The sequence below is a fragment of the Callospermophilus lateralis genome, chromosome 5, assembly GCF_048772815.1.
Source record: "Callospermophilus lateralis isolate mCalLat2 chromosome 5, mCalLat2.hap1, whole genome shotgun sequence".
NCBI lineage: Eukaryota > Metazoa > Chordata > Mammalia > Rodentia > Sciuridae > Callospermophilus > Callospermophilus lateralis.
In genome coordinates, this window is record NC_135309.1 from 34,687,193 (window position 1) to 34,700,064 (window position 12,872).

At 35.0% G+C, this 12,872-nt stretch overlaps 1 protein-coding gene across 2 annotated transcripts in view; it reads right to left on the reverse strand.

Moving 5' to 3' along the window:
* Positions 1–12,872, reverse strand: part of Fnip1 (folliculin interacting protein 1) — a 97,604-nt gene that overhangs the window by 53,158 nt on the left and 31,574 nt on the right. For both annotated transcript variants that reach the window (XM_076856443.2, XM_076856442.2), the window contains exon 2: positions 3,643–3,769. In XM_076856443.2, the coding sequence (XP_076712558.1) occupies positions 3,643–3,769 (127 nt within the window). The remainder of the gene's footprint in view (positions 1–3,642; positions 3,770–12,872) is intronic.

The window sequence follows — 12,872 nt, forward strand, 5'->3', positions numbered from 1 at the left end:
ACACTGGCCAGAGCAATTAGACAAATGAAAGAAATTAAGGGATATGAAATAGGAAAAGAACTCAAATTAATGTTATTTGCCAGTGATATGATTCTATACCTAGAAGACACAAAAAATTCCACCAGAAAACTTCTATAAATAATAAATGAATTCAGCAAAGTAGCAGGATGTTAAATCAACACCCATAAATCAAAGGCATTTCTGTATATCAGTGACAAAGCCCCTGAAAGGGAAACAAGGAGAACCATCCCATTTACAATAGTCTGTATATATATATATATATATATATATATATATATATATATATATGTGTGTGTGTGTATATGAAAATCAACAAAATAGGTGAAAGACCTCTACAACAAAAACTGCAGAAAACTAAAGAAAGAAATTAAAGAAGACCTTAGAAGAAGGAAAGATCTAACTTGTTCTTGGATAGGCAGAATTAATATTGTCAAAATGACCGTACTACCAAAAGCACGTACAGATTTAATGCAATTCCAATCAAAATTCCAATGACATGCCTCATAGAAATAGAAAAATATGTCATGAAACTCATCTGGAAAAATAAAGAGACTCAGAATAGCTAAAGCAATCCTTAGCAAGAAGAGTGAAGTAGGTGGCATCAATATACCAGACCTTAAACTATACTATAAAGCAATAGTAACAAAAACAGCATGGTATTGGCACCAAAATAGACTGATAGACCAATGGTACAGAATACAGGACACAGAGACTAACCCACAAAATTACAGTTATCTTATATTAGGCACCAAAAACAAACTTCAGAGAAAAGATAGCCTCTTCAACAAATGGTGCTGGGAAAACTGGAAATCCATACCCAACAAAATGAGATTAAATTCCTATCTCTCACCATGCACAAAATTCAACTCAAAGTGGATCAAGGACCTAAGGAATTAAACCAGAGACTCTGCACCTATTAGAAGAAAAAGTAGACCCAAATTTTCATCACTTAGGATTAGGCCCCAACTTCTTTAATAAGACTCCTATAGACCAAGAATTAAAATCAAGAATCAATAAATGGAGTGGATTCAAACTCAAAAGCTTCTTCTGAGCAAAAAACAAAAAAACAAAACAAAACAAAAAAACAATCAGTAAGGGGAATCGAAAGCCTACATTTTGGGAGCAAATTTTTACCACACACACATCATCAGATAGAGCACTAATCTCTAGGGTATACAGAGAACTCAAAAAGTCTAAGCACCAAAAAACCTAACACCCTAATCAATAAATGCGCCAAGGAACTGAACAGACACTTCTTAGAAGATGATATGCAATATATCAACAAATATACGAAAAAATGTTCAACATCTCTAGCAAATAGAGAAATGCAAATCAAAATTACTTATCACACTCCAGTCAGAATGGCAGCTATTAAGAACACAAACAACAATAAGTGTTGGTGAAGATGTGGGGGAAAAGGCACACTAATACACTGCTAATGGGACTGAAAATTAGTGAAGCCAACATGGAAAGCTGTATGGAGAATTCCATGGAAAACTGGGAATGGAACCACCATTTGACCCAGCTATCACACTCCTTGGTCTATAGTCAAAGGACTTAAAAACTACTACAGGGACACAGCCACATCAATGTTTATAGCAGCGCAATTCAAAATAAACTGTGGAACCAACCTAGATGCCCTTCAGTAGATGAATGGATAACAAAAATGTGGTTTATACACAATGGAATATTACTCAGCATTAAGAGAGAATAAAATCCTGGGATTCGCAGGTAAATGAATGAAGGTGGAGAATATAATGCTTAGTTAAATTAGTCAATCTCAAAAAAACAAATGCCAAATGTTTTCTCTGATATAAGGATTCTGATTCATAATGGGGTTGATGGTAGGGAGCATGGGAGGATTGGACAAATTCTAGATTGAGCAAAGGGGTGGGTGGGGAAGGGAGAGGGCATGGGGGTAGGAAAGATGATGGAATGAGATTGACATCATTACCCTAAATATATGTATGAAGACACGAATAGTGTGATTCTGTGTACAACCAGAGATAAGAAAAATTGTGCTCTATATGTATAATATGAATTGTAATGTGTTCTGTGATCATACATAACAAATTAGAATTTAAAAAATTTAAAAAAAAGAAAAGAAAAAGCAGCATCCCCCCCGCCCAAAAAATCAACTGGCTTGCAATTGGTTGCAAATGGGTATTTCAGTGTATTCTGTACTGTACAAAAGCAATATGTGGAATTTTCAAAAAATTAATTAGAAGATTTTGAAAAAAACTTCTGAATAAAATTTATAATTGATTGAAATATGCTCTGCCTACTTACCACATGTGAGGTAGCATGCAATTTAGAAAACATAGGTAAATAATAGGCCAATTTTTTAATTTCAAGATTTTTTTCATAATCTAATAATATACAAAGACAGCCATAGTATATGACTATGAACAAATTGTAATGAGAATTCTGAATGAGAAGAAATATACCTAAGGGAAATCAGAAAGGAATTTTTTTTGGTAGTTATAGATGGACAGAATGCCTTTATTTTTTATTTGTTCATTCTTATGTAGTGCTGAGGATCGAACCCAGTGCCTCATTCATGCCAGACAAGCACTCTAACACTGAACGACAGCCACAGCCCCTCAGAAAGGAATCCTGAAGGAGGGTAAATTTTATCTAAGAAGATAGCATAAAAAACCAGACTGTTGGTATTTAAGGTAGTTTGATTTCTAGGTACCAATTACATTAAAAGTTTTAGAGTAGGCTTAGAGGAAATTTTCATTGTTAAATAATAAGTGGATAATATTAGAACAGAGCTAAGAGACAGATACTATTAAGAGAGGAAACTAAGACACACCAAGGATAGACCAACAGATAGAAAGGAGAGTCTAAGATGAGAGGAGACCAAAAACAATGAAGATAGCCTGACACAAAAACAGAGGTATCAAAAGACACCAAGAGAGACAAAGGGCAGAGACAAAAAGAGAGGAGGAGGACATAGTTATGGACTAAATGCTTGTGTATCCCTAAAATTCACGTTAAAATCTTAATCCCCAATTGGATGGTATTAGGGGATAAGGACTCCTAACACATCTTCTCAAGGGAAGATAATTAAATCATGAGACCGGAACCCTTTGGGGATTAGCCTCCCCATGGAAGAAAACTAAGAAAGGTTCATGGTAGGATCTTCCTTAAGAGCCCAACACTCAATTCAATTTAGCAACTCATAAGCATTCTACAAGTTTCTTTCATAGTACTTAATCACAATTTAGAATTGTTTATACATTTATTTGTTCAATGTCTACCTCCCCAGATAAGGTGAGAGACCAAGAGGGCAGAGCCTATAAAATTCCAGGTCTGAAATCTTGTAGACACTTAGTTATTTACATAAACAAATGTTTTTTCCTCTCATCAGAATGAAAATGTCATATAATCATATAGATTCATAAAGGTCAAACTAAAATAGTTTCTAACTAGATTGATGACAAATAATACAAGTATTTTCTTATTTAAAAAAACCTCAAATCAGAACTCTGAACTTTAAACATTTTCTATACTGACAAGATATTTTGTACTTACAAACAGAAATTCTACTCATTCTTTCTCAAATTATTAAAATGCTCAACATTAAATTTCAAACACATCAATAATGATACTCACCGATACTGATGTGTCCTCATTTTTTCTCTTAACACTGGAATCAAATAAGACATTTCTCCCTCGCCTTTCACAGTCTTGATATACAATCAGTCGAATTTGACTTGGATCAAACTCTGGCAAAGGCCAACTTGAAAGAAAAATAAAGATCAGACTCACTTTAATAAATATACCACATACATTTGTATAAATAAAAGTTATACAATAGGGCCAGAAATTATATTATTACTGAGGAACACATATCTTTATATAAAATATCATTATTTACTTTAGGGTCAAGCTATAACATTTTAGATAAAAAAATAAAGCAAAAACAAAATTATTTTATTTTAAAATAAAAGTTGTAACTATCATTAAGTACTTACAAAATATAGTCATCCTACATGAATATAAAAGGAGTCAATAAACAGTGCATTCAACATAGATAAAAATATAGGATGAGTTCACGGCATGGACTTAGATGACATAAAAAGACTAAACCCATATTTTAAAGTAGTTTTTTTACTTCAATACAGAAAAGTGAAAACAAAACATTTTCAGTTTAAGACGAGTTTTAAAAAAGTGACAAGTGTTACAAAAATTCTTCTATACTGCTAGTATGAATCAAAACTGGCATAATCTCTTCTAAAAACTGTGTGCATGTGCATGCGTGTGTGTGTGTGTTGGTGTTAAATGGACAAAAATCAACTAAAAATAAAGCTGACCTGAGCAATTCCGCTCAGCGAAGTTCAATGTAATAGAACAATGTTCATAGAAGCACTGTTCTTAACAGCTAAAACTAGAAAGAATCAAAATGTTCTCCAGTAGCAGAATGGGTAAATATATTGTGGTACGCTCAGATTATTAAATGTTATACAACAAACACAAGAATGAACATCATCAGACATAGATAAAAACAGAAACAGATCATAAGCAAAATAAATTAGACAATGACATATACACAAATAGCTACTGTACATTCCCACTTACATTTACATAAAGGTTAAAAAAAGGCAAAAGTTTTATCCTGGGATGCATACCTAGTTTTAAAATTAAAAAAAAAAAAAAAAAAAAAAAAAAGCGTGGGCCAGGGGAGTGCCAGGTGGAGTGGGAACAATGAATATGTTTTTTGTTTGTTTATTTTTGGTACCAGGAATTGAATCCAGGGGCACTGAAAAACTGAGCCACATCCCAGCCCTTTTTTATTTTGAGTCAGGGTCTTGATAAGTTGCTCAGAGACTTGCTAAATTGCTGAGGCTGGCTTTGAACTTACAATCCTCCTGCATCAGCCTCCCAAGTCACTGGGATTACAGGCATGCACCACTGTGTAGGCTTCATATGTGCTATATTTTGACTAGACATTACTTACACAGATGTTCACCTGACATTCTCTATTAGTAAAAATCATATCAAGTTCATTTTAAGCACTTTTATTAATGCATAATATATCACAATTTAAAAGATTAATAGGGTGGGTGAGGTAGGAAAGAAAGAAGAGAAAAAAACAATGAGTGGAATGGAGGAGAAACTAGCTGGTTAATTGAATGCACTGCTTACAGGAGAACTGGAAAGAAATGGAAGAACCAATGTAAAATGAAACTGAAGCTATTTGTATTTGGGTACATCAGGCTAAATGGTCAACTCCTCAGGCACAATTCTTGACTGGGTTCCTTCATTTCCTTAACTCTATTAATTCATGTGAAACTAACTATAACTGGCAATATAAAACATCTTCATCTCAAATTATTGACAGAAAATTCAATTTTAGTTTTCTCCTGTCTAATCCTTAGCAAATGCTTGTGTTACAAACTGATGAAGCCTTACTCTAGAAATGCAAGCTAAACCAGAGACTCGTCCATAGACCACAGTGATTAGCATCACAGTGAGCTGTTTTTAGAAAACTGTATTTTCATATTATGTCGAGGAAATTATTGAGACAAGGTAAAATCTTTTGACAGGCAAATGGGACAAAAGGAAAAGAGGGCCATGAAGATGGAGCAAAAGACTCCAAGAATGCAGCTGAAATAATGGACAGCAGAATCGTAGCTACTTAGGAAAGGCAGTGATAGTATGAGGCGAGCAGATTTGAAGACAATGAAGATAGAATGGTCAAAGTGCTAAAAGGAAAAAAAAAAAGCAGAGAGTGTATAGTGGGGTAGGATAAGGAATAGGAGATTACAATCATACGGTAGAATATTAAAGATATTAGAGATAGTAGTACCACTAAACAAACTATAATTAAAGAGAGAGCATATTCATTAAAAAACAAAAGTGAAGAATAAATAAACTAGAAGTTGGGAACATTTCAGTAATTTTAAAGAAGAGAAGCAAAGAAGCCAAGAAAGATCAGTAAAGACAGACCATCAGAGAGAAAAAGACTCATGGGAAAGTAATATTTCAAAACCAAAGCCAAAGAAGATAAAGGAAGAAAAATGCCCAGCACCAAATGTTGCAGAAAGGCCAAAATTCATAAAGAATGAAAGTGTCCTTAAAATTTAGCAATTTGGTGGTGTGGATACTTGTTTTAATCAGCTTTTTTGCTGCTGTGACTAAAAGAATATGGCAGAGGGAAGCAGCTTACATGATGATCAGGAAGCAAAGAGAGAGAGCTCTCTAATTGCCAAATACACATATATACCCCAACACTACCCCCACCTCCTCCAGCCATACCCTACTTGCCTTCAATTACCAGTCAATTTATCCTATCAGGTGATTAATTCACTAATTGGGCTAGGTTCTCACAACCCGATCATTTCTCCTCTAGACCTTGCATTGTCTCATATATAAGCTTCTGAGGGACACCTCACACCCAAGCCATAACAGTACTGTAGTTAGAAAAGTGTCAGTGGAGAAAGAGGCGAATGAGTAGTCATATAACAATGCATTTTTTAAAAAAAACTGAGAACTTAAGAGAGCAAGTAGAGGTTTCCCCATGAAAGGTGGAGGCACAGCAATAGTGTGATGATGTAACTACCATCTAAACTACTATGTTTTGAAAGTAAAACAGACAGGAGGACACTATCATTATTGACAACCAAGCTCTATGGTCACCCCAGACAGGTAGAAGAGGTGAAGCTATATGAGGCTTTTATTTTGTATGATAGAGATGTATGTGTATGAAATATATAGGGGGAAAAGTATACATTTAAGCTATGTATTTCTAAGTCGAAGGTAAGGAAACAGAGTCAAAGTTAACAAGATGGAATTGTTAAATTAAGATTCTGGAGAAGTTGGGATAGCTTGGACAAGGGTACCCTAATAACACTGCCAAATATACTTAATGAGGCAAGAAAAAGATGGCCTACAAATGAAAATTACTGCAGATGGGTTTGCAGGTTGGAGACACAAAGAGAAACAAAACTGAACATTTAAATTTGATCACTTTTTTTTTTTTTTTGTCTAACAGGTAGGAGTCATTCATATTTATAAGCATATTTGAAGTTGGCCTAAATTGGGGAATAAGGTTTGAAACAAAACCTAGCAAAGTCATTAAAGTGCTAACCTGACAAAATCAGAAGTATAGTCAAGCTACATACTGAGGGCCCAGGTGAATTGAAAACCTTAAATCTGTAATAAGACTAATTTTCTGCACTACCACAGAAGATCTCAAATGTGGAAGAGACAAAGACAGACCATAGATTTAATAGGAGGTTTTCTGAGCAGATACAAGACAAAATAGGAAACAAGGCTGTTAAGAGTGACTTACCGAAAGAAGGTCTGGATTTACTAAGAGAATGTGGCCAGAATGCACCCAATTAAAGAAAAGGAGGGGAAAAACTAACAAATATGTGGTCTCAGTTAAGTTAAATAAGAAGTTTGAATGAGGATATAATGCCAGAATGGAAAGATCTCAGAATGAGCAGTCTCAGTTAGCTAATAATTAGGCTCATGGTATAACCATGAGGAAAAGACCAAGGTCCATGGAATCAGGAACTGAGAGGTCAGAATGTTAGATGTGTGGGCTGCCCAAGATGATGACACACAGTGATCTGCAAAGACAAACTATGAGCTAAGTGTCAAAGTTCCTGAACAATACTAGGGAGCTGCTACAGGTTTCCAAATGACAAAACAGAACAAGGTGTGGTACAATGTCATGAAACTTGTAAAGGAGTAGTTTTCATTAGACAATTAACAGTCTCCAGGCAATAATGGTGGGCCAAATTATTAAGCCTAGTGTTGGGTAGTTTGTGGACAAATAAACATCCTTTACTTAAGGAAAAAAGGAAATATGGCCTGTGAAGGCAGAAAAGGTGAAGAATTTGTGAAGAAAGTGGGGACACATGGAAAGCATTATAATTGGTACAGAGAAAAGGCAGTAAAGGCATTGGGGAGGATGGAAGAAAACATGAAGAAGGGTCCCCAGTTGGAGGAAATTAGACTTTGGGACATGCCTGAATATCAACAGAGGAATGAAATAAAAGACATTTAAAATAACCAAGCCTATATTTAAATGGAAATCTGTCTGAAGCTGTTTTTATCTAGAAGAGACATCCATATAGAATTCTAATTCAAAACAGCAGCAGCAGCAATAAGAAATGCTGATCAAGACTCACTGGGGAGCTGGGGATATAGCTCAGTTGGTACAGTGCTGGCCTCACATGCACAAAGCACTGGGTTCAATCCCCAGCACCACAAAAAGAGAAAGAAAGAAAGAAAGAAAAAAAAAACACCTCATAGGGTGGGGCTAGGGTTGTGGCTCAGTGGTAGAGTGCTTACCTAGCATGTGTGAGGCACTGGGTTTGATTCTCAGCACCACATACATATAAATGAATGAAATAAAGGTCCATCAACGTGTAAAAATAAATAAATGAATAAGAATATAAAGAAATCACTGGGGAAGACATCTGTGCTTTGACAGAATGTATGCTTGAAATAGAGAGGGGTTACTACTAAAGCCCCAATTGTCTTTACCTAATAATGGAAAGAAGTTGTGAATTAGGATATTTATAATCATATAAGAATGATAAAAGTGGCCTAAAAATTATTGTATTTGCACTATACTAGGAGAACATGATATTAAAAACAATATCCCAAAGATGATCCTTCAAAAGGCAAATAATTTTAAATGGCAAAAGTCACCTGAAATTTATTCATTTCATCGAGTGAAAGAAAAGTGAAAAGGATCTACCTAAAGTTATATTCTGGATAGTGCTAGCTGATCTCTCTTCTCTTCCCCTCTATCACTACTCTACCTTTATGGGCAATACTCAGCACTCAAATTATTTAGATTCCTAAGTCTTCTGACATCTAATCCACCATGTTACCAAGTAGACTTCATCGTGTTGCCTATTATCAAATTATAACTGAAGATATATCCAAGCCAAATCATTATCAGTGGTAAACATACCATCAACATTTACAAAAACTATCTACTACAGCCAAACTTTCCTCAGTTTTAAGTAACATTAAGTGTTCAATGTAACATTAATTTAAACATTGGTAAGTGTATTCAGTGAAGAACCACAAACTATTTTAAGTTTCTACACAGATGTTATTTATACTTCATATCACTTTATCTGCTATGCATGTTTTTTTATATGATACATTCAAAGAATGCGAACAGAAAATAAACATGCTGGAATAGACAGACATCCCTTTTTACATATTGACACTACACCTCAGGAGACCATGTAAATACATGTAACACATGTCACTGACTATAAATATGGGGATAAATCATGTATTCTTTTGGGGGAGAGAGGGGTAGAGAGTAATAAGGGATTGAACTCAGAGGGCATTCAACCACTGAACCACATCCTCAGCCCAATTTCATATTTTTTTTTAGATACAGGGTCTCACTGAGCTGCTTACTGCTTCACTTTTGCTGAGGCTGGCTTTGAACTCATGGTCCTCCTGCCTCAGCCTCCCGAGTGGTGGGATTACAGGTTTGCACCACTGGACCTGGTTTACATCATGCATTCTTAATGGGGGTGAGATGGCTCACAGAGGGGCAAGTTCTTGGAGGAGTGTGGGAAGAAAGACTTAGATATTAAATGGATTGTAGCTTTCCAAATGGCCACAGTACATAAGCAAATACATAGTGTAATTGTGGTATCAAAATGTCATAAGTAGGGGAGATGGTGATTAAGAAAAATGAGGAATGGGCTGGGGCTATAGCTCATTGGTAGAGCGCTGCCTTGCAGGTGTGAAGCCCTGGGTTCGACCCTTAACACCACATAAAAATAAATAAGCAAATAAAGATATTGTGTCCAAAAAAAAAAAAGATATTGTGTCCATCTACAACTAAAAAAAAAAAAAAAAATTTTAATGGGAGTAATAACGGCTCCTTATGGAACAACAGTGGGAAAAATGGTTGAGAAACACTGAGGTAAATACTAATTTTTAGATCAATAAATTAACAATGTCACCCTCAAAGAAAATTTGTAAATCTTTTTTTTTTTTTTTCCCTATTTGACCAACTCTTCGCCTCATAGATCATCTTAAAATTCAATTTGATGCCACTGTAAAAAAATATCAACTGGGCTGGGGTTGTAGCTCAGTGGTAGAGCACTTGTCTAGCATGTATGAGGCACTGGGTTCGATTCTCAGCACCATATATAATTAAATAAACATCAATAATGTGTGTGTGTGTGTGTGTATTGGTGCTGGGGATCGAACTCATGGCCTTGTGCATGCAAGGCAAGCACACTACCAACTGAGCCATATCCTCAGCCCAAAATTTTTTAAAAAATATACTGAGGCAGGGGTTGTGGCTCAGCACATTCTAGGCCCTGGATTTGATCCTCAGCACCAATAAAAATAAATAAATAAAATAAAGGTATTGTGTCCAACTACAACTAAAAAGAATACATTTTAAAAAAAAATATGCCAATTGATCTCTTTTCCTCTACCCTACTTTAATCATTCATACATTTTCATTTTTATGTAGCATGAAAGAGTGTTATTATACAGTAAACTAATCAAATCTAAAGATTTTAGTTAATTCATTCAGTAATCATCTGTAGAGCACTAATTATGCGTCAGCACTGTTCTTTCCTGAGCTTTATTTATCACTGTTATGTCTCAGTGAAATGGAAAATGCAAAATGATGCAGATTAGCTCTAAGAAACCATTAACATCCTATGCTCCTGCATGAAATGAGGGAAGATAGGAGCTAAGTTTCAAAGCTATGCATGTAGTTAGGAACCTTCCCTCCCCATGCATAAATGAAATCCTGAAAAGCATTCTCAGTTTGGTACAGGAGAGAGAGGGAAAAAGGAGTGAGAGAAGGAAGAAAAGGGGAAAAGAAGGATGCTAAATTAGGCTATAAGAGCTAAGTAAAAAATGTTTCCATTATAACACCAACATGCCAAGAATTGGCCAACATCAGAACCCAAAAGCACCACAATCAATTCAAAAAATATTTTCTATTCATGGTTAAAGACTTCTGAGTTCTTAAAATCCTGTAGGCAGACTCTGCTTTGAAGAAAACTGCTACTAACTAGTCAATTTTAAAATGTGTCTCCTAGCCTGGCATAGTGGTGCAAGTCTGTAATTCCAATGGCTAGGGAAGCTGAGGTGGGAGGATCAAAAGTTCAAAGCCAGGCTCTGCAATTTAGCAAGGCCCCAAGCAACTCAGTGAGACCCTGTCTCTAAATAAAATACAAAAGGTCTGGGGATGTGGCTGAGTGGTTAAGTGTCCCTGGTACCAAAAAAAAAAAAAAAAAAAAAAGTGTCTCCACAAAGCAAATTATATATGTCTATAAAACTAAATTCTGCCACAGAATTTTTCATTTCTGTGCAATCTTTATCTTCCCTGTTTTCCTTTCTACATAATCCTATTTCATACCTTTTTTTCCAACCAAGCGTCTCCTTATTATTTCTGATTTTATTTCAGAAATCACTTTTTTCTCCATCCTGTTGAGGATGCCAAATTATTTACCTAAAATTTTTGACTCCAACTAGTAAGTTTCAGAAATCAAATATTTTTCTAAGTCTTCAGATTAATGTTTTCTTTTCTCTATTCTATGGTATTTTTTTCTGAGGTCTTTTATCCTCCAGTTCCACACTATACTCCTGACAAGGAGAGAATTTTTCAGTCTGAGATGTTTAAACTGTCCTTGGCCCCATGCTACTGGTTCAGTTGGATGCTTGCTGAATCCTCTTCTAAGTTATTTAGCCAGGAAGCAATTCCTAGCCCAAATGTCATAGTTTAGAAAGTTTCTATCATTGCAACTCTACTACATTGAAATTAAAATACTTTTACTGTTGGACTTTGTCATGCTGAACAAGTGAATTATATGAATAACCAATTCCCTGAAAACACAACATCAAAACAAATGCCTATAGTATTTTTCTTTTGCCCAGGTCATTTTCTTAAAAATGTCATCTCTCAAAGAGTAAAGGAAGAAAGGTGATGATTAATAGATAAAAGGATAGTTGAATCCTGTAGCTTCCTTCAAACAGTACTGCAGGGGCCTAAGTTCATGATTGGCACAGTATTTGCATTATTGCCAGGAAACACAAAATGAAGAAATGCTTAATTTTTTTTCTTAAGCAAGTACCATCATCAGTGACAACATATCACTATTGTACCAATTTTGTTTTCTGTAAAATTCAAAATAATTTTGTAAACAGAAATCCCTCCCAGATTGAAAACTGGTTAATCACAAATTAATCTACATACTATAGAGAGAAGATGGGATATAGAAGGAATGTTAACGATCCTCAATTAATACCAGATAAATTGAGGTTCATGTCAGTAACATTTTAAAATAACTATAAAAATAATTGGATTATGACCAGCAGTTTAATACAATGCTATTTAACATCTTAGCATTAAAGTTTTTATTTCAAGTATTTTAAAGTAAATAAATTGCCAAATTTATAACTAGATAGTGATTTTTATGTTGATACATAAAAATAAATCCTGAGTTAAGCTGTACACTGGTGGTATCCTATTTCTCTTAAGCAGTTCCACTTTCCAAAATCCCTAAAAAACTCCAGTTATGCACAACTGCCAACCCAGGTTAATTATAGCAATGAACCATACTCATCTGAAACCACAAGACTGTCAGGTGACACGACAAGAAGTCTGAATTTAACTCAAATAAAAGCCTCTCCATGCTACAATGCACAAAGGCTTAATCCTAGCTACAGTACCATGGGGGACTGGGAATCCTTAAGAAATCTGTCACCCATGACAAAATCTATTTTTACAAAAGACTTTTATCTATCCAGTCCTATGGTTTCGCAAGTAACATCCTGCTTTTTTGTTTCACTGAAGAGTCTGGGATTTTTACAGAAGCAATTTA